Source organism: Montipora foliosa, chromosome 10 (genome assembly GCF_036669935.1).
Source record: "Montipora foliosa isolate CH-2021 chromosome 10, ASM3666993v2, whole genome shotgun sequence".
Lineage (NCBI taxonomy): Eukaryota > Metazoa > Cnidaria > Anthozoa > Scleractinia > Acroporidae > Montipora > Montipora foliosa.
In genome coordinates this window covers 7,175,116-7,197,615 of record NC_090878.1, presented here as the reverse complement: position 1 = coordinate 7,197,615, position 22,500 = coordinate 7,175,116, and the positions used below count along the sequence as shown (strand labels likewise).

General features: G+C 37.2%; 4 protein-coding genes across 6 annotated transcripts in view; 3 read left to right on the top strand and 1 right to left on the bottom strand.

Annotated features, from left to right (window-relative positions):
* The first annotated feature begins 601 nt into the window (after nucleotides 1–601).
* Nucleotides 602–4,397, top strand: LOC137973828 (testisin-like). Its single transcript, XM_068820712.1, has 4 exons — nucleotides 602–961; nucleotides 1,840–2,037; nucleotides 2,463–2,618; nucleotides 3,206–4,397. The coding sequence occupies exons 2-4, from the start codon at nucleotides 1,905–1,907 to the stop codon at nucleotides 3,664–3,666; spliced, it is 750 nt and encodes a 249-aa protein (XP_068676813.1). The 5' UTR covers nucleotides 602–961; nucleotides 1,840–1,904; the 3' UTR covers nucleotides 3,667–4,397.
* A 143-nt stretch (nucleotides 4,398–4,540) lies between these two features.
* LOC137973829 (uncharacterized) lies at nucleotides 4,541–5,992 on the top strand. Its single transcript, XM_068820713.1, has one exon. The coding sequence runs from the start codon at nucleotides 4,872–4,874 to the stop codon at nucleotides 5,442–5,444; it is 573 nt and encodes a 190-aa protein (XP_068676814.1). The 5' UTR covers nucleotides 4,541–4,871; the 3' UTR covers nucleotides 5,445–5,992.
* A 2,047-nt stretch (nucleotides 5,993–8,039) lies between these two features.
* The window catches only part of LOC137973421 (mitochondrial ribosome-associated GTPase 1-like), an 18,688-nt gene continuing 4,227 nt past the window's right edge, over nucleotides 8,040–22,500 (bottom strand). Inside the window, exons 1-12 of one of the 3 annotated variants that reach the window (XM_068820221.1) lie at nucleotides 22,165–22,321; nucleotides 21,985–22,048; nucleotides 19,893–20,001; nucleotides 19,487–19,570; nucleotides 18,630–18,692; nucleotides 14,252–14,348; nucleotides 14,100–14,161; nucleotides 13,576–13,615; nucleotides 12,470–12,526; nucleotides 12,094–12,175; nucleotides 11,021–11,112; nucleotides 8,040–10,347 (exon numbers count right to left, since the gene is read on the bottom strand). In XM_068820221.1, the coding sequence (XP_068676322.1) occupies nucleotides 10,223–10,347; nucleotides 11,021–11,112; nucleotides 12,094–12,175; nucleotides 12,470–12,526; nucleotides 13,576–13,615; nucleotides 14,100–14,161; nucleotides 14,252–14,348; nucleotides 18,630–18,692; nucleotides 19,487–19,570; nucleotides 19,893–20,001; nucleotides 21,985–22,048; nucleotides 22,165–22,297 (1,008 nt within the window). In that variant the 5' untranslated portion in view covers nucleotides 22,298–22,321 and the 3' untranslated portion in view covers nucleotides 8,040–10,222. Of the gene's footprint in view, nucleotides 10,348–11,020; nucleotides 11,113–12,093; nucleotides 12,176–12,469; nucleotides 12,527–13,575; nucleotides 13,616–14,099; nucleotides 14,162–14,251; nucleotides 14,349–18,629; nucleotides 18,693–19,486; nucleotides 19,571–19,892; nucleotides 20,002–21,984; nucleotides 22,049–22,157; nucleotides 22,322–22,500 lie in introns of those variants that run through there. The other 2 variants (XM_068820222.1, XM_068820224.1) reach the window with 2 other exon arrangements.
* Nucleotides 22,359–22,500, top strand: part of LOC137973419 (dystrophin-like) — a 22,719-nt gene continuing 22,577 nt past the window's right edge. The window contains exon 1 of the mRNA XM_068820219.1: nucleotides 22,359–22,485. Coding sequence (XP_068676320.1) covers nucleotides 22,470–22,485 — 16 coding nt within the window. The 5' untranslated portion in view covers nucleotides 22,359–22,469. The remainder of the gene's footprint in view (nucleotides 22,486–22,500) is intronic.

Below are 22,500 nucleotides of genomic sequence, written 5' to 3'. Positions count from 1 at the left end.
GCCAATAGTAACCGTATTCAAATCGATGCGGTTTCGCTGTTTACACGATAGATGAAACCGCATCGTTTTGAGAACGCTCCACTTTTCGCAGTGGTTTCAAATCGACGCGGTTTCGATAACAGTCACGATCGATGTCATGTAACCAGAAGATGTAACCGCATCGAAATCGATGCGGTTACAAATGAAACCCCGTTCTTGTAAACGCTGCGTAATCGGCGGAGTTAGGTACTGACTTTCCACTTACCCAAACCCAACCCAAGCCACTGTCTATCAACTCAGCTGGTTGGCAGCCCAGTAGCCCATTACGCTGGGGGAGGTTTCATTAGGTAGCTCTTAACCTTTGGTCAGATACAAGTTGGTACCCAGCGTAAAGTTCTTGATTAGCAATTAGAGCGTAAACTTTACTTTTTTCACAGAAACCTGTTCTTACTAACTTGTAACTTGGGAAGAGGCCTTGTGTCTCGTCGATTTATAAAATAATGCATTTATCACTGAAGGACTTTCAAAGTCTGAAAAATTTTTTTTTAAAGAATGATGTTTTGCTATTTTGAGGCAGAAATCGAAATTCAGTTTTCTGAGGCCGGATGAATTATTAATAGGTGCTATACGTTCTAGTGTTAAGCCAGATAGAATTGAATAAGCGATTGAATATGAAGGTAGCTAATGGTAAGGAAATGCGACCGAAAATAGTTAAATTGAGTTTTATCGGCAATTTTAAGACCATTAAGTATCCTAAAACTGCGTTAGATTTCTACTAAAAGACAGTAAATTTTGTCAGTGGGTTCTCATGCTTCTCTAAACGAAGGAAATCGTAAGTTGTTTTGGAGAACAGTCATTTAACCTGACAGTTTTGTCAGCAATAGCCTCAGGTGATTGGAACATTGAGAGGCAAGACTGGAACGGATAAATTGTTTATTGTCTGCTGGCCTTTTTGTCCTGCTTTTTGCGCTGAAGTCCAAAGGTAGGTTTACACTTGCTTATGATTACCGGGTTACACGAATTTAATTTTAGTTTCAAATTATTAGATTCGTCAATCGTATATTGAGATTATTATCTGTTGCTCTGGCTCTCAAGTTTAATCCGCTATGAAACCTTGGTTTGTACACTTGAGTTGATAATAGCCATCCTTCCTAATATCACATTCACTTGTTACTTTGCACAATAGAATAATTTAGTAATTCGCAAGCTGGATTCGCGATCTCGTAGTCGGAGGCGGGAACTGTAGCTTGTTTTTGTCTCAGCCCCTGTGTAGTTTGCAAAGACAAGAAACCTAAACCGCACCACCAACACCCTGGTAAAGCTGAGGGGCTAGCCCTGCGATGAAATGTCATCCCAGTAGTATATAAACTGAAGTGGGGGTTCTACGACGGGCGGATCATGGGGGTCCAGCAGATAGATCGGCATCCGTAGCCCCTAATGCTAAATCCTAAGCCGAACTCTAACGATTACTGATTTTGAGAGCCTGACCACCAAAATTCAGTCTGCTTCACAAAACCTAAGCAAATCTTTACACGGGAAATTTCAAACATCAAGCTTGTTGTTTTCCCTACCTTTTAAGGCGACTTTTCCGACAAATAATGTATTAAAGATTGAAAACAGTTTTCGTAGTAAAGAAAATGGGCATGCGCAAACATGCGTTTCGTTAGGATAAGCAGAGTACGTACCATATCGATGACAAAATGCCTACGCTTGTTAATACGTAGAGGAGAACAGATGTCTATAAGGCAGGTGAAGAAAAACAACCTGGGCGTATGATTGGATCACGTATGGGTTAGGGTTAGTTATTAAAGATCGAGAAACGATTTTCCCAAAGTAACCTGAGAAAAATATGATAATCAGGTCAACAGTGTGGGAAGCAGTTTGATTTTGCCGACAAGCCTGAAAAGAATGGCTCGAGAAGAATTATGGGTGGAGAGGCCTGTAGCATTTACCGCTGGCCTTGGCAAGTTGCTCTGATTGCAAATGGAGAGCAAGTCTGTGGAGGCTCCCTGGTAACCTCTGAATGGATTGTAACTGCAGCTCATTGCTTTGATTCAGGTACGTAACACTTATTTATATTCTTGTGGCTGAGATGAAGTAAAACGTAAAGTACCATGCAATGCCAAAGTCTTGCAGGGTTCTTTGATACGAGGCTGAAATTTTTGGCGGAATTTATTGCTGGATAAACGCACTTTTAGCAAATCCCATAGTGATTTTGCATGCGTAAGAAAAACCTGAACTAACCGGACTATGGATGATTCTTCACACATTTACCTTAGACCTCAAGGCAATGCGCACTCTTTCGTGCCATTGTGCCAAAATCTACTTGCACAATCACCCTACTTGATCGTCACATTAAAGCTAAATTGGGGAAAATTTACCGTCGTAAATTCGTTGGATCAAGATTTTCAACAAATATTTCAACCAATTAAATTTGACAGAGTAACAGTTGAGCTGAAAACAAGATCTGCGGTTTTTTTCAGATTCCATTCCAACTCATTGGAGCGCTATTGTTGGTGAAACTAGCCTTAGTGTCAATGGGAGACTTAAAAGAAGTTTAGAAATCTCCAACATTTACATTCACCCACAATACAAAACAAACGCTCCAACATTTGAGTTTCCATCAGACTATGACATCGGTGAGTCAACTATAAATAATGCAGCTACAACTAGTAGTAATCTCGGTTTATTGAAGTGCGTTCGACAGTCGCTTTGGAAGTAAAGGAGAAGAGTAAGCGAAGAAACAATCTAAAAGGAACAAACAATCACGAGGTGCGCGATCTTCATTTGCTCACATGACGTATCAATGCACGTATGACGTGACGTAATCCAGGATGGCGCTGAAAAAGCAGACGAACGAAAAACGAAAATTTGCTAAAGCCCGCCTATTCAGAGGATACCCGAGATTAAAGATTGCGTTCTCCTAATGTCGAACGGAATAATTGTCTGTCGCAAGAGAACAGAAATTTTGAATTCTAATTTGTGCGCTTCAGCAACCTTTACTGACAAATCAATCAATCAATGTGTGCGCAATAATCCATATGTCCATTTCTACAATCATCCACGTTGATAGGAAACATGCAGTGAACCATGCTTCAAGGCCCGATTTGTAGATTCACAGAAACATGCTTAAGCATCCTTGCTGGAGATTTCCCTTTTCTTTTCTAATTCGTGTGCGCATGAATCCTCATGCAGTTTATTGACCAAAAGTTTCTCTCCTTTGAAGGCATGGTGCTATTGAAGCAGTCTTTGCCATCTACAACAAAAACGTTTCCAATCTGCCTGCTGCCAAACAGAGCAAGTTTTCTTCCGGGCACTTCATGTTACATAACCGGCTGGGGAAGACTGGCCTCCGATGGGCCTCATCCAACAAAACTCTATGAAGCTCAGGTCCCCATCATTTCAAGAGAGTGGTGCAACATGCCCGAGATTTATGATGGTATCATACACGAAAGAGCTTTATGTGCTGGTTCGGCCAAGGGAGGAGTGGGACCCTGCCAATTTGATAGCGGAGGACCACTGATGTGCCAAGAGGATGGACTCTATTACCTAACTGGAATTGTTTCGTGGGGAGTAGGGTGCGGAGAACCTTACAAGTATTGTGTTTATAGTGATATGAGTGTACTCACTTACTGGGTTAAAGATATGATTAGTACAGGCGGTAAACAAACTTATAAGAGAATCTAAGCTTTAAAGTAAGGTTTATCACTCACGTCACACTGATGTCAGTCCACTAAGACGCCTGTTAGGTTAAAGACATTGAACTGTAAAAATTTTCCTTTAAAAAATACCACCAACAAAGCACTTGATATCAAGAGAAATAAGGGGATCATACGCTGCAGAGTTGCGGAACATTTCAAGCGTTTTTAACGCGTTCATTAACAACACGAGGGTCAGCGCATTGGGGAAAAAACCCTTAGTGATTAAACCATTACTCCATGCAACCCAAGTCCACATTTTTCCTTATCTTCAGTAACCTTAAAGAAAAAAGAGAACCCATAAAAACGGAGCGAAACCGGAAAGATTGTTCTGAAAGCAGGATTTACAACGCGGAAAATAATTTCTCGTAGGAGAGACCTGAAATTTGAACGTGCCTGATCAGACAATGTTGATGAGGCACAGAAAATTGTTTCAGGGGGTTATCAGTTCTTGTTTTCAACAAAATATAAAGGAAATACGGAATTGAAATAATTTATCCTTTTCATCACACCAAAGCAATGTTGTGCAACGAGATAAAAATAACTTTTACGTAACCTAACGCAACCTAGCAGCACAATGACAATCACGACGCCAACCAATAGGAATGTCATATGACCATTTTACAGCGATGGGGGAGGGGGATAAGATAAATGTATTTAGCCATTGAAATAAAACAAAAATAAGTCCACACTTGTCTCATGTATGTTGTAGGTAAAGAGATTGAGAATTCATTCGTGGGGAGAAAATTTTTTGAGTAAAGAGTCTGTTGTCAAAGTGAATTCTTGTTGTAAAGTTGTCTCCTTTCCCCCCACCCCAGAAAATATGCAAATATGCTCTTAACACTGTAAACTGAAGCAGTTGTCGCTTTCACATCAGTTGACTGTAGATTTCAGTTGAGTTGGTCAGTTCTAGGGCATCGAACGCCACTTTTTGGAACAAGAACAGTGCTTTTATCTTTCTAAATGAGCGAATTTTTTTATGGTGACTTTAAGGACGACCTGGATGGCAGTAGTGGCTTCAGAGGGATTCTGGTGCTGCGAGAAATCTTTCAAATAATTTTTGACGAGGGAAGTTAACGAGAGTGTACAAAGACTATCGAAAGACTTAAACAATCTTCGTCTACTTTTAAGGAGCTTGAAAAAGGACCGTTTTTGTCTCGTTTATTAATCTTAAGAGCAAGGTTTGTAACACAGATGAAGAACCAAGTGGGAGCTAAGGTTATGATGGCAAACAACACAGAAAGCTGCTTCGCCTCTCCGGGATCCATCTTTGCCATCGTGGACAACATTCACTGGGCAATCGCAATCGCTAAACACAACAAAGCTTATGTCCTTCGGTTTGTGCCGTTAATCAAACAGATCACTAAAGTATTAAATGGAGCGGATATGAAGTTTATTCGTCAAGCAGAATTCTACAGCGATCTGAAAGAAACCCTATTCAAGATCGAAACCCATGTCAAGGAAAGTTCAACTCGTGGAAAATGGATAAACAAGTTGATGGCAAAGAAGAATCAGAAGAGCTTCGAGGAATTTGAAAATCACGTCGAGCACCTCATCACCAGAATCGTGTTTTCTTTTGCTCAGAGAGTTCAGTTACTCAACTTGGCTCGGCAAACTCGAGAGAAGCGACAAAGGGCTCTGTCAGAAATAGAAGAGGAAGTCGAGTCAACCGAAAGCGGAAGGGAGAGTTCTTGTTCGAGCGCATGTGCTGTTGAAGAAGAACCCTCGGGAGAATTGCCAAGCCAAGAAGAAATCGGCGAACGATGAATGCATAATTTTTCACACAAGCATTTTTAGTTTATACAGCAAGGCATGAATCTAAGAACAAGTACATTTAAGTTAAATTGTACTCTGAAGCGTTGTTGCTTTGCATCATTCATAAATGTATGCATATACGGAATGCTTTTGTTTGTGGTTACAAATCCTTGGTGAGCGAGCTTTGTAAACGAGCGTCATCATTAAAAAAATTAATATATGACTTATTTTCGCCGGGAAAATTCATATTTTCTAGCCTTTTTGGGAAATTGTCTAAGGGAAAGACTGTGAGTAAATTATTGTGAATAGCAGACGTTTACAGTACATCTTTTAATGCAACACTATAACAAACGTATTTGTTGTGGCAACTTGTTAAATTCTTTAAAGGCACATTAGCATACTAGAGAAGGTGTAATGGCGTTCCAAAAAGTATATTGGGATGGCTTCGGGTTTTTGTTTTCTCCCATTTTTCTTACATGTAACACCACACCTGTCACTCTTCAGTGTGTGCTACATTCTAGTATTTAGATGTACACATGAAATAAAATTTACATTATTGGTGGAAGTGTAAAATTCCTTGAAAATTATGTGAAAGAAACTCTGCAAAGGCATCTTGATATTCAGATTTCATTATAAGCTGCCCATTTATGATAATATGGTATGTTATCACTATGACAACGGTTGATGACCTAAGCCAATTCAATGTAATATGGCACAGAGTACCTGGACAATTCACCCATTGGGACTTCTTGTGTCGGATGATGAGATGACCAGTTAATTTGAGATAGAACACCAAATTTTATGATTGGGTCTAAACCTCTGAATTTCATAAGATCTAAGCACTAATTTGGAGGATATTGGTTTTAGTTTTATAGGGTCTATCAGTCTTTGGCTACTTGCACAATTACAAAACATGGAATTTTTCGGTACGTTTCTTTAAACAAGTCCATACTGAGTACAGTATGCCAAGGTCACATTTGGCACACAAACCATCAAAAGACTAAGTTTCCTGCACTGTTTAAACCTAGCTGTTCTGTGAAACGCACTGACAGCTGAACAAGCTGCTTACCACTGTGAATGTTATATGCATTTTCCTTAAAGGGGAAGTGTCATGGATTGTTAGTAAAAATCTGGAAAGCAAAGGAGACTTGTTTACCAATGACAAACAAAAATTAATGGCCAAAGTTTCTTCAAAATGGCTATTTTATCTCACAGAAACCATTCTTAAGTGTTTTTAGTTACACATAGCGAAGATTAAAATGAATGCCAACTTGAAAATGTCGGGGCGATGTTTTCAAAATCTCCTCTTGCATCTTAGATGAACTTCGTAGTAACTGCATGTGGTTCATTTTTCTTTTAAAATTTAATCGATTTTTATCCCGCTGCGGTGATCCAGAAGCAATTTAAGAATAAACCGGTCACTGATTTAGTAATTTTATGGTCGAAAAAAAAGGGGTAATTCCCATGATACTACCCCTTTAACATGAAGCATCGACTGAAAAACGAGGATCAACAAAGTTTCCTGGAAACTTAAGACCTGGGTTCCAAGAAAGCTGTTCCCCATTGTCCTAGAGAACATCAATTTTTTGGGATAGCAAGTTAAGTCCCCTGGACAGGGTAAAAATTATTTGGTTTCTCTTCAACCAAAAAAACTATCTGTATGCTACTAGGTATCACCAAGTGCCTTTTCAAGGTCATTGCAAAAAATACAGGTAACAGTAACCTGATTACAACTAGAAGGTAAGGTCAGTTCATACTGTCAAAGGACAAAACAACATCATAAACTATGATGAAACAGTATGCCATAACTTTGAAGACTAGTAAACGGACCATTCCACTTGTGAGGTGGCATAATCCTACCACCTAAAGCAACCTATCATTGTCTGTTTTCTATGTAGTAAGGTCACATTGTCACTGGCCAAAAGGTGAATGGTTCACTTTTCCTCTGCCACATAGCTTGTAATGCAGATCGAGTTGCTTGATTTGCTGTCCTATAGTCTGTGCTGAGTCAAAAAATCTCTCGTTCAAATCCGGGCCAAATTTATTTGAAGATAGCCACTTTGCACAACTCTTCTTGAAGTGAGGTTTAAAAATTTGAAACACACGACCACTTTGATAAACTTCAGCATCATTGTTTGCGCTGGTTGCAGAGATGGCTAGGACCCATCTCTCCATTTGTCTTGATCATTCATTGCAGCAGGTAGGGAGGAATTTGGCATTTTCACTTAGTTGATGAATGTACCTGTTTTGCAGTCTTCCTACCATAGCATACATGTATCCATGCTTCTAATTCCAAAATATGATCTCCCTTATTATTTCATCATCGGCTCTTCAACAAAGCCCAGCAAATATGGTTATCCTCTTATGTCTGACTTTAGGGATTGGCAATAGGTGTCTACAGAACCGCTCACTGGTTGGATGCAGCTTCAATGAAATATTGAAGGCAGTTCAGAGCATCTTGTTACAGGTGTCATGACACCTCTTCTGAAGTCAAGCTGTGTTAATGCATAGCTTCCATATCGCAATACTGATGCACCTATGGCTAGGAAGAAGTCCCCCTCTTTATTCTTGCTGGAAGATTGCATTTCCAAACCATAGAGAAATTGCCCATGGCTGTACAGGCTTTTCACATGCAGACTTGCACATCACTTTCAGTGCTTGAAATATTGCTTCCTCGATATGCAAGCTAACAAATGCATTTTCAGATAGGGAAACAAGATAATTATTAAACTGTTCTGATTGAAGCACATGGATTCGCTTTTCCATGTGTTCACATAAAAGCAAAATAATTTTGTCACTTGCTCTAAACTTTGTAGAAGCAGTTTGGCTTGACAAAGGGTATTGTCACAAATTTCGCAGAATTTTCCAGAGTATTCTAATTTAATATACATGTACATAACAGAACTTTCTAGAATTACACTGGCCAGTCAGCATTAGTCAGCGATACCTAAAATAGATATGTTGTAATGTACAAAGAAGAAAAACAAGAAAAAACTATATAAAAAGCCTTAGTTCGACAGACAGTAGTGGTGGTTGTTGTGGAATTTTGTCCTGTAAGTAAGAAGTGATAAAAGAAGAAGAAGAAGAAGAAGAAGAAGAAGAAGAACTTGAAGAAGCGTTTTCTTGTGATACTACGGAAGTTAAAGTTGTTGTGGACAAACAGATATAGTTCCTAGCTGACTTGATAGGACTGAATTAAGTAGTTGTACCTTAAGTTGTTGTAAGGAACTAGTTCATCCTGTAAGCTGATAAGTACGTAAGTAGTAGATTAACGCTCCCAGTAGTTAAATTTCATTAGTGAGGAAATGATGCTAGTTCTGTTGTCTTTCTGTCGGTAATAATTACCTTTACAGTATCAAGAAGTAGGAAAGGATCATTTGCTTAATCATTGCCAGTAACAGTTTGCACTTGATATTGCCTGGATATCTCATCCACTGAAGTTCATAATACTGGATCAAGACAGATTATGAATACAAAGGGAGCTTGTGTGTCTCCTTGCAGAACTTTGGCCACAATATTAGAGAATTCAGTATTTGTGTGTCTCTGTTAAGGATCATTACTACAGTTTCACATGGAATGCTACTAGCAGGTATCATATGCCAAAATCATCTTTCCTTTGCATATTGCATTAACCCATTGACTCCTGGGGGTCCCAGTGACGAGTAAAATCGTCTGGTGTTAGACAGACGAAAATGCTAAGTCTGGCCGGTTTAGGCTGATTTGGGTTTTAAAGGGTTAATGGGGACATAGTTTTTCAGTAAGTGATTAAATGCGAGAAATCTACAAGCAGAAGGACTGCCTTCAGATTCACTGCTTGCACACATTTTAAGATGCAACGCTCTATCAGAATTTGGGAGAGTTGACTTGTTTTTTCAAAAACCATTCTGATTCTTTTTCCGAACGTCTGCAAGGAAGTAATTTAATAGCATCACATTGAACACTTTTTAATTAGTACGGATGTGTTACTCCTCAGTAATTCTTTGTAATTCTGAGGATGCCTTTTTTTGGGAAAAGGGACAATGAATTCTTTCATCCATTTCTTAACATGACTCTGGTGGAAAGGTGCATAAGGGTTTTCAATAGGTTTTCAAAGTACAAGATTTGATAATAAAAGTACTGCACATGGTTATTTTCTGTTGTAAGGTTTACTGCAAGTGCCTTGGGAGCTGAAACCCTCAAGGAGACCTAGGTCCCCTACAAATTATTATAAATGAAACTCCCAGAAAGGCATAATTTTACATTCTTGAGATTGGTGAAAAAAAAAAGAAAACTAAACTTATCACATGAAAGAAATGTCATCAAATTCCCTTGCCTTCCACACATTTTAAAACAGTCTACTTCATCTCCTGAGAATGTTGACATTTAAATACAATAAAATTCAGACAAGATCATTGACATCATTATTCCCCTGAACTCGTCTCATATTAAAATATAAATACATGTATTTAGGACATCAAAACTAAATAACCATGACAGGTACAAGATATTATAATTGTGGAGAAGATAACTTTTTTATAATGTATGATTACCAAATTAGGGAACTCCGAAAAACTCTGATTTCCAGATGGGATCTTCAGGGTGTATGCAAAGACATGTAGTTAATCTCCTAACATATTTAATTAACTGTGTGACTGTTTGATGCACTTCTAGTCAAACCCTTCCTAACCATAGAGTACCCACTGCTCAGTGGAAGAGCATCCAGGACTTTGAGGGTCATGGGTTCAAATCCGATCCCATTTCGTTAAACTACAGTATGTCCTTTACATTCTTAAAACTAATGTAGACTTGTTTTACGGCAAAAAAGTTCTTGTATCATCTGTTTCTGGTAGTTCATCAAGCACTGTTCCACCAAGCTCTCCTCTTCGAAATCTTGTAATAAAATGGACATTGGCTTTGTGGTAATTTGGCATTCCACCTGAAAGAAAACAGAAGACATTTGGGAGTTTAAGCAAAGACTAAGGCTATGGCAACAAAATGTCATTCCAAAATACAACTTAGCACTATGGCAAGTATGTTGTGATTATTCCATCTTGTTCTCGTTATACAATACTGCCAAACTATCCTGTAACTAGATGGCTACGAACAGTTTTAAAGTAAAGATAGCAAATTAATGGTTAATTGTTGTATGGCTTGCTCACGTTGTCACCAAAACCTAACATTTGGTGATTTCACACTGTATTTTTGTGGAGTACAGCAAAGAAATGCACAGAAATTTGTGCTGCACGATTACTTCTCTATTTTTAACCAATAATATTCTTGATTTGTGATGTTGTCGTTGCCATAGCCATAATCTTTGCTTTAATTAATTAAACTCCCTCTCGCTGGTCACAATACAACAACTATCATTATTCCAACAGACATGGAGGAATCAAGATCCTTGCCATAAAGGACACATACTAAATAAATTAAAAGTACTTCTAAGGTAATTAATTAAGGTTGTTCCAGGCACTGGCTATATTAGGATTGCCTTGCTGATCATCTCCCAAGATGTTCCAAGTTCTTTTTGCATTTCATGTTTGATAACTGATATGTTGTGGTCAAAGTGTGTTATTGTTTAAATTGAGGCTGGATTACCTGTGGCATCTTACCTGAAGCTTTGGCATTGAGCTTCATAGCTAATTGTCTCATAACAAAGTCAATGTTATCACTTGGGTCTGTTAAACCAACCATATGTACATAACTAAAATGAAAGAAATACTTGATGCTTAGATGCACACACTGAGTCTTCACATAATTATACACAGCATGATCATAATTATTTGACTTAATAATTCCTGACAAAGAGAGAGAGAGAGAGAGAGGGAGGCAGAGAGCTGTGGATAACAAAATACCTTAAAGTAGGTTTTGGCTGGCCCACAATAATATTACTATCAGTATTAATAACATTCATGAAAAAAATTTCAGCATATTGATTGGCTGAGAGCACGTCAATAATCCCAAACAGATTGCAGAAAAGTGAAATAATGAAATTAAGGTGAAATTGTTGTATTGATAGCCAATCAAATGCGAGCCCTGGATGGTGCAATCTTCCTGTGATTGCGGGAGACACCTGTGTTGCTTCTGCTTAACCATCTCAAGTGTTTTCATGTACATGTATATTATTAATATTAAGTAATCACATGATTTTTCTTGTGCAATTTGGAATAAATAAGCACTTGTACATTTTTTCAAAGACGACAAAGAGTCCATTTTACAGTTGTGTACTTGATTACCTGGCCTATGAATGAAAGTGAGGCTGGAGTTGACCTTGTTTTGATAGAAACCGTACTGCTTTTTTTAATGTAAATTCTTACTAATTAGAATATAGCATGACAACAACATCATTAACATATTAAGAAAAGGAGGGAGGTCTGTATCATAACAAGGTCAACACCAGCCTCAATTTCATTTGAAGGCTAGTACGTAACTAAGCACACAACTGTAAAGAGGTCTATTCTGTGCATCTTTGAAAGCATTTGTGCTTATTTATTCCAAATTGCAATCGAAATCCTGCGATTACCTATGCAAACGACTATTAAAGGAAAACAGAACAACAACAGATTTAGTAATCACTCATTTTGAGATTTGATGTAAATATAATAAATTCATTGTAAAAAATACTCAACTCTACCATGGATTTGGATAAGAAACAAAACATACGCCGGTACATATATGGACTCACTTGAAACACCTTGATTTGTTCAGGGTGAAGAGAAGATAGTCAGCAATCAGGTCTTCACCCACAATATGATCTTTGAAACAACCTGAGTAATAATAAAAGAGAATGCTATGGTCTATGCTAAAAGGGGAAACATGAATTTTCAAGTATGTACTTTTATTTATCAGCAGGGACAAACCCCCTCACCAAAAAATAGGTCAACTCAGTAAGGAACTTGCTAAAATAACTGGCTACTGCAGCAGCTTAGTGACATACTTGTTATTGATGGTTGTATGCCCCAACCACTTACAGTACATGTATCCATGCAACGTCACTAGATCAAGAATTGCTTATAGGTAAGACTGCTTCATGCATCACCAGTATGAGTATACTGAGTTACCTATTAGTGCCAGCTTCATCCCTACTTCAACAGTTGGTATATATGGAGCTGTGATACCTTAGGACAAATAAAATAAACCAAACATTTAATGGTAATTACTTATTATAACAGTGTCATTTGAAGTCTCCTCAGGTAGGAACATGCCCTGTACGTCCAATTTGATCAAGACCATCTTGAGGAGAGGTCTCACAACAGTACTTAAGAAGCTCTCTTTTAGAGCTCCACAGTTCACAAGAAAGAACAAAATGATGGCAAGAATGAAGAAATGTAAAAAGGAGAAAAGAAAATTATTCAATGTACAAGAAAAGACTAGTGGAGGCAACAAAAAAGTCACTGATGAGCCACTGACTTAAGCAATTAATTTTTAACACACAATTTTGTGTTATTGGGCAGCAACACTTTACCTTCAGTGATAAGACACTGATACATGTACATGTAAATGCACCTATACAACAGTGAGTGCAAATAAAATAATATTTTACTTATTTCACCACTGTTGTTCCATTAATCTATTTTGATTACAGTTGAGGAAGCCTGTATTCTATAACCCTTGTTGTTTCTGTGCGCTTTATTGCCACTTTTTTTGTAATAAACTTGTACCGATTCATTTGGTGGCAGATATAAAAAATAAATATTAAACAATAATTAGTCTCCCTCGCAGCTGTTTTTAGTCTCGTCACGCAACGCTCCTTCCCACAAACCTTTTAACCTGTTGTGTGCATTAACGTGATTCACTGTATGCATTGTAAGGGCACAACACAATGTACTGGTATATCAATATATTATAAAAGGAATTTGGATTAAATAATAAATCCAATTATTGTTTAGTCTCCCTCGCAGCCGTTTTTAGTCTCGTCACGCAATGCTCCTCCCCACAAAGGGAGGAGCGTTGCGTGACGAGACTAAAAACGGCTGCGAGGGAGACTAAACAATAATTGGATTTATTATTTAATCCAAATTCCTTTTATAATATATTGATATACCAGTACATTGTGTTGTGCCCTTACAATGCATACAGTGAATCACGTTAATGCGCACAACAGTTTAAAAGCTCAATACAGTCTTGCTCACAGAAACACATAAAATGATTTATCACTAATAATCACCTGGTGTGTCAAACATATACATCAATGGTTCATCACAAACCTAAAATAAAAATCCACCTGTAATATGTACATTCACTTTTAGGCTATTGGTACAACATCATTAAATATCTTGTATATAAGGCTGTCATAGAGAGAACTCAAGACAAATCTATCAGGGACTAACTCATAGAGAAGTGTTTCTCTCACTACACGCCACGCACAAAAAACTTTATTTCACTAATTCATGGTAATATTTATTTGAACATTCACCAGTAACTGATTAAAATTGAAGAGGTGTATCAGATGACACATGACCACTAAGGTGTATGCTAAGTGAATGATATACGAGACTAAGTGTCTATAGTAAACACATGTCTATACATGTGCAAGATAAGAAGGAAATACACAACTGACAGATGGACAGAAAGAATGATTAGATCCTAGATACCAGTTGTTAATAGGTTTTACGCTCATTCCAAGTTTCTCAGCTATGTTTAAACTGCGAAGAGCTTACACATAACTTTAAATGGTGCATAAAATTATACCTTAATTTTTTCTTGAATAGATTTTGTAATCCCTGGAACAGAGCCCACTCTTGTGGCCTTACCTAAAATTTGCATGTGATACGTAACATTACTATTTTCAAAAAAGTGAGTCAGAAAAAGAGAGGGAAAAAAAATACTGGACAACTTGTCACCTTTCCTCATGTACTTTCTCCTAAGGGAATTTATTAAAGAGGACTTCCCAGTGTTTGGTAAACCACAGATGAGAATATTATAAGGCTTGTCTGATTCCTATAAAACAATGGATAACAATTAATAATAAATTAATACATTTCTCCAGGCTCAACTTTTCATGACCAGTTTAATTTTAATTTTCCTATGTTTCAGATTATGGTAATGAATATTACACAAAGAAAATTCAAAATTGAACTGGGTTGTAAATTTTAAAACCAAGAAAAAATTTGAACCACAACACCTATACCGATCCTTGACATATGCTCTTCAAGTTTGACAGAACATTCCGGACTACCTTTCAGAATGAATCAAGAATGCTCAAAAGAGAGCATTCAAAATTATCTACCCTAGATGCACCTATTGTCCAGCCCTCTCACTTTCTAAAAACACCACACTTGCCAGTGGAAGGGAGTTTCTTTGTCACAAATTCATGTCTTACAGGGATGGCACAGTGGTGAGAGTACTCGCCTCCCACCAATGTGGCCTGGGTTTGATTCCCAGATCCGCCGTCATATGTGGGCTGAGTTTTTTGGTTCTCTACTCTGCACAGAGAGGTTTTCTCCAAGTACTCCGGTTTCCCCTCTCCTCAAAAACCAACATTTGACTTGATTTGTGTTAATTGTTAATTTCAGTTTACAGTGTCTCCAATTAGTGCTCCAGCGCTAGAACGACTAGACACTTAAATAAAGTTCCTTTCCTTTCCAATAACATTGACCACCCAATATCATTCCTTCTTCCTAGACTTGAACAAAGAGCTATCCCTTATAAGATCTGGCTGTGAGCATGTAATTAGTTAATCGAAGATTACAAAGAGAACTGACGACTTTTTTTACCTTTAGATATTTTTAACTTTAAATATAGTATCAATTCCTGTATTGTTAAGTAATATAATAGCGTTATTGTCATTGTGTCTATCACATGTTATAATTCAGTACACATACTGCAAGAAAGTAGGATAAACATTCATAATAATAATCATAATAATAATAATAATAAGAGTTAGTTAATAGTTACCAAATCCCTTCTGGGGTCTACGTCAAAAAAGGTAACTGTAAAGGAGGTTTCCTATGCATTGGCAACGTAAGATTAAGCGATCTACTTTAAAATATTTCAAATAGTTTAGGTGTTTGTGAAGAATAGGTGCAGTTCCACGTAAGGATATTTTTTGTAGCTCAGAGATAGAGATATTTCCAGGTATTTTGGTAATATATTTATCTGCACCATTTTTAATCATCCCCAGGGCTCCAAGTCGTCTGGCGTTAGTCATCTGGAGTTTCCACATCATGGTAACTTATTTTTGGAGATCTTTGTAAGTGTCTAGCTTCTTGAATTCCTTCCTGAAACATGACTATCTTAGGGCAGGTTATGTTGATAGGTAAACAGGTTCCCTCTTTCAAGTCCTTCACAATTATGTCTGGTTTATTTGCATCTTTCCTTCTGTCTGTTTGAGTGGGGAAGTTCCATAAGATGATTACATTATTTCCATTTGTTACATCTTTTGGTTCATGTTTGTACCACTCTACAAGAACTGCCATTTCATAGTTTTTGCAGTTATTCCATGTATATACTTGCTGACCCTATCATGTCTAATTATGTATTCATTTTCGGCAAGCACAGGACATCCAGATACTATAATATTATTATGGTCAATAAGTTTCATCATGTTTGCAGCATACATGGCAGACCAGGTCCGAGCTGTCTTTGATTATTTGGGCTTTATAGGCATTTGTTAAGAGGCTTTGGTCCTGAGCTGCGATGATGAATCCTTCTGTTTCACCTTTTAAGCCACTTCCTTGTAACCATTTGTTGGTCATTTTTGCGTAGATATCGGAGTCATTGAGTCTGTTCAGGTATTTTCTGTGGAAAGCCATCAAATGCCATCAGTTTTCGAGACTTTTCTTTGATGCTAGTTTTGCCTGCTCCTTGACTTTCTTAGCAGCATCAGTTGGTGCTTGCATTTCAATATCATGTTCATCAATCGTAACCTGTAGATGCTTTAAAAACTCTTCACTTACGGTAAGTTTAGCATGGATTTGTTTTGAGTCTTTTCGTGTTTAAGGAGGCTATTGAGATAATTGTCTGAAGTTGCTTCCAAATAACGAGATATACCTATGATGGAAGTCTTAAATGACATCTTGAGTTGAGTTAGCCCTCTTCTGCCATCTTTCCTTGGGAGATACGAATCTACTGATGTCAGCCTTGGGGCAGTGCATCCACTATTTTGTAAGGAGTTTTCGAATTTTTGTGTCAATGCATGAAATGTCTGTTATGCTCCATTTAAGAACAACGAAACTGTATGTAATGACCGGGATTGCCAGGGAATTAATAGCATTAATTCTGTTTGATGCATTCAGCTTTGATTCCAGTTAGTCTAATTTAATAATTATAGCATTCCTTTTGTACTTTTCCTTTCATTTTTGAATGCTAAATACCATCTCCCTCATTCACACCTATGTAGATATTTGTAGACATCGGCTTGTTAAAGGTTTCTTATGGTGTTTATATAGAGGGTAACGTTGCTAGATTTAAAGAATTTTCTAGCTTTAAAGGTGGCTTTGGTACATTTGTCTAATCCAAATTCCATGCCAATGTCATCACTGTAGTCCTTCACGATCTGAAGAAGAGATTCAAGGTCTTTGACGTTTCTTGCATAAAGTTTCACGTTGTCCATATAGAGAAGGTATGACTAATTACGTTGTTGTCAATCTTGTAACCTCTGTTTGAATCGTTTAATTGTCTTGACAAGGGGAGGAGAGCAATGCAGAGGGGACAAGGAATCGCTTGGAAAATTCCTTGGTTTATGCTGATGTCATTCACTGCACTGCCTCCATTCATATGGATTAACACCAACGTTGCCTTCCATTATATTACTAGCCCGGATAAACCTGATAATGAAGATCTTAATATCCTTACTCGCAAACAGAACCTACATGTTTCTTGGTTAAAATATGTTATTTCCAGAGGAACAGAACTGCTGTCCGAGAGGATATTACAGATGTAAAGATCATCTCTTAAGAAACAAAATGATCCTCAAGACTTGTGAAGCTGCTTGTACATGTAGGAATTTGAGCACTGCTTGGATCGACTAAAAGAAGGTTTTTGACAGCGTACCACATGATTGGATTCTGAAGTCACTGGAAATTTACGAAATCGCTCCAAACATTATCAGGTTTATCCGGGCTAGTATGATTAAATGGAAGACTACGTTGGTGTTAATCCAAAGGAATGGAGACAGTGCAGTATAGAGTTCTGGGTTTCTTCCGATTTAGCTTGTAGAAATGTCAGCCCCTCACATAACCATTCTGGTGAAGACTCAGTATTGCTCATCATATTTGTGCCAAGACGCTGTGAGTGCATTCAAGGGAGTTATTAGCCAGTTTGGTATCTTATCGATGCCTTGCAATTTCCGTGTCTGTGATTTGGCGAGGGCTTGCCTAACTTCAGAGATATCAGTCCAGTCCTGTACCTGTATATGAGCTGTTTTCTCTATCTATTTATCAGGCCAAGGCGCAGTTTCATTAAATCCCTTAGCAACACTCCATATATCCTTCCAGAACTCTTCCATATTGGCAGGGGCAGGCGTTATAGATTGTGATTTTGCTTTTATGGATTTCTCTGTAGAACTTTCTTGCATCTTTTCTTAACATTTGTTACGTCTATAGAATTTTGATCGCTTTGTGTACCTGTCGAGGGGTTTGGCTTTCAGTTGAAGCTTTGTTTGAGTATTTTGATTATCCAAGTGTCTATAAATACCGGTAATATTATTTTCTCTGGGAAGGTTACATTTTGCTATGGTCTTCTTTACTCTATTGGTCTCCTTAGATGTTTTAGTTTTATGTTCCTTTAGAAAGGAGACATCTACTCTTAGCTGCTTTATTTGCTGATTCAAACATTCGACTCGTGCCAGGATTTTGTGAATATTAAATTCTTTCGTTCAGGCTTCCTTACTTTTACTCTACATTTCGTTATTATCATCCTCATTATTATTGTTATTATAATTTTATTATTATTATTATTATTTATTATCCACGAACGCAATTAGTATAATTTTCAGCAGTGAATATACGAATTTAGTGTCATATTCACCACGCTACCCGGTGAATATAAGATTTTGGAGGCGCAGCTTCTAAGCTAATCAAGCACTTTACGTGCCCTTTTATCGCGTTTTAGCACATTGTTTTGCACTTTCTTTATATTCACCGCTGGAAATTACACTAAAACAATTATTCGCCTCGACTACGTCTCGGAAAATATTCACCAACATTCACTTCGCCTTTGGCAAAAAATTGTTATTATTATTATTATTATTATTATTACTATTATAGTAAATCTTCTCACTGGTCTGATGTAAGTTCCTTCATATTCAGCATCTTTGATGGCTTCAAGAACTGTTGGAATGACCTAACAAGCAAAATTAAAAACAAAACAACCAAAGTGTTCAATCAGGAAAATTTAATAGTCTTTTTCAAAATACATCCACTGGTGCAAGCTTATTTCCTTTTCCAATTTCACACTTCAGTATTGACACTTCTCTGTCACTAGCAGGTATGGAATTTTTTGCTTGTTTTTATCTCAGAAAACCATGATGTTTAATGGAGGGGACATTAACCCACTGACACCTCAAATGCCCTAGGATGCTCCCAGCTGAATGAATAAAATTAATCGTCTGGTATTAGACAGAGTAAAATCTGCTAAGTCTCACTCCCAGGTGTCAATGGGTTAAATTGAGTAAATAAAGAACAATTTGTCATGTACATTGTATACTTAATTTAATTAACCCATTGACTCCTAGGGGTTCCCCATTGATGAATAAAATCGTCTGGCGTTAGGCAGATACTAAGTCTGGCCAGTTAACGCCAGTTTGGACGTCAAAGGGTTAGCAATAAATATTTAACAATGAATTCAAACAGGCATAATTTAACATGTTTCTGGCTATGGAACCTTGCAATAATGCTCTTTGTTAACTTTAAAACAAAGTCATTATTATTAAAATAGCAGTGTTTCTGAGAAAGGATCATTGTTTAAAAAAAACACACACACCCTGAGAGTTACCTGTATTTTGAGATACATGTAAAAGCCTTTAGTCTCCAAAAAGACAGTGCCCAGAATAAGACCACCTTTGTACATAAAGTGCATTGTTGAAAATAATTCATAATCATGTTGTAACTTTAAGAAGGCAAGAAGAGCAAACCTGCCTTTTTTATGCTGTGGTGATATTGTGATTTAGAATCAGTAAATATGGCACGAATCCCATCATCTTTCAAACAACTCAGAATATCCTAAAAAGTTAAAGATATAAAATAAAAGATCAGATAATTATAAGATTAAACACATTAATGCATTATTCAAAACTTTCCAAAGTTTTTTTTTAGATTTTTTTTTTGCTTTTTTTATTTTTGTTATTATTTTTTTATTTCACTTTCAAATTTTTCAGGCAATCACTTACAAAATGTACAAACAAACATACGTTTACAATACAGATTCTTCTACACCACAAGCCTTTTTAGAGACATCATGCCAAGCTAGCCATGTGAATAAAATGGTCATGTAACATTATTCAAAAAGCCATTATAGTCAAATGCCCTGCAGAAAATACTCTACCTGTTTTTTCTTTGTATTACCCAGAAGATCAGCTTTGTTCAGGATTAACACGTGGGGCCTGTTACTCAATCCATCTTTTAACTTTGGATTTCTTCCAGTAAATGGTATTTTAATTTTGTTAAGGGAAATAGGTATGAAGACTATACAGGTGCATACTTACGTAACAGAATGCTTGATGAGACACTTGTGGTGTTTTGTACCAATATGATGTTGAATAGACCCACATTACATGCAAACATTAGACATTCTGCCCAGCTTATAAACTCAATAAAGTTGGTTGTATCTTTTATCACCCAAGTTGATCAAACAAAGATGATACAATTATATTAAGGGAAATATGAAAGAAGATTAATGAGAATACAGGTGAATTAACTGTGAGAAAAAATGTTCGCTCAAAATTTCATGCACTCAACAATCGAACTTACTCATACACATATTTGTTTAGTGCATGAAGTGCTGTTAATTAGAGAATTAACACCATCCCTCAATGTCCAGTCGGACTCAATCTTGCATATTTTGTTAGAAGTATGTTCATTTTGAGCGAACAATTTTCTCACAGTTTATTCTATTGCATTTGAACTTGAAAATGGTGTCACAATGTCACTGAAATGTCGTTCTTTTCTATCGCTAATTTTTACTTGTTTATGTTTTACTAAATCGTTGCTTATACAGGTGAATTATCCTGTAAAAGAAGTTCTCTGTTACCTCACTATACCCCAAGCAACACAGGGAACATCAAAATTCTAGAACAAAATCTTTTCTTTTGTACTAGTGTTCTTGATGATCCCCATGGCATAAATTAAAGCTTCTTAGTCCATTCTTGCTTTTTACATTATTATTCTCCCACCAGTAGCAATACTCCAATAAGTGATATAAAAACACTTTTCCACCCACAATCTCTTAACTGAATGCAGAATCACAGTTCCAACTTGAACTCAACCTGTTGGTTTGATATTTTAACATCAAACTGTTATTATACCTACTAAGAGGTTTAATCCAACTAAATCCAGAGAACTTAAAGTTACTGAGAGTGCTATAAAGGATTGCATAGGAAGGTGGCTGTGCATTTATTGCATCTTTCAATCTACAAGTAACCTACAGTCTGTGACAAAATTCCTTGGAAGAGCACATGAATATACAGATCTGAAGCATTTGCGGCTCTCTCCCTTCAAAATTATGTTGTTTGCATGCAAGTTTTTGAGCCAATTTGGCAAAACAACATTGTGGGAGGGCAAGGTATTGCAAAGTGTTTCAACAATCAGCCACTATCAAAAATGCCATAATACTCTCTGTTTGTCCCTCCAAAATTTGGACATTACTAAACAACGAAACACTGAAACAGCGAAACAACGAAACAGCGAAAAGGCGAAACGAAGCACCAAAACACCATATATGACCCCACCATACATTGAATACTAACTGACAAAGGTTGGATTTGAGATTAAACATCATTGTAGGCCTAATTAGGCCTAAAACGTTATTACTCCTAATTCATTGAGATTAAGATTAGGATTCAGATTAAGACTGAGATTAGGAGCAATAACGTTTCAGCCTAAAACGATGTTTAATCTCAAATCCAACCTTTGTCGGTTAGTAGTCAATGTATGGCGGGGTCATACATGGTGCTTTGGTGCTTCGTTTCGCCATTTCGCTGTTTCGGTGTTTAGTATTGTCCCCAAAATTTTGCGTAAGAATTGTTTCCAGTTTCTCTTGGTACCATAGTAATTTGTAGGTCCCAAGAGAAAATAAAAACAATGCTTATGCAAAATTTTAGAGGAACAAACAACGAGTCTTATGGCATTTTTGATACTGCCCAATTCTGTCGGAGCCTGTAGCTGCAAGCGGCCAGGGAGATGTGAGGCGGCTGTCTTCCCTGAGGTTACAGGTAACCGAAAATTGCATAATGAGACAACAAAAACATCAAACACCAAAAATCCCTCAATTCAACCTCAGAGACAACATACGCCATGCCTTAATCTAAAAAACAAAATCAGTCTTGTAACACGACACCCACCGGACAATGGCCTCCTCCCCATTCAAAACAACTCCATCAGCTGAAAATACACATTTGATGTATTAAAAAAAGGATATTCTTGCGTCATGTACTTCAACGACACAATCACATTTTTGAAGTAGTATCTGCATCAACCGTAAACCTTACGAAAACAAACATGACAACGATAATTATTGAAGAAAAACGAAATTTCGCAAGTCACTGGTGTCATTTCCTTGTATTTACAAAGGAGTTACACAAGAAGCATCCACCTAACACCTTTTGCCATATGACCAGGAAACCACTTGAGAAATACACTAGGATGAAAATCATTTGGAAGACGGAAAATAGGTCGAAAACTTGAATTTGCAAGCCACAATTCTGCGCGACTCACATAAGGGCTGACCGCCATGTTTGTTTTCTTAGCGCGTACAGCATGACGGGAATTTCAAACCGCTGAAATTGATTGCAGGCGGATAAACAAGAAGGTTTGGAAAATTAATTAATGTCAAGTTTCAGCGTCCTAAATGAACTGAAAGACATCTCTACCGCATCGCTCTGTCGATTTCAAATAAGAAAAGATAATGCCAGGAATAGCAAGTAAGTTTTTTGTTA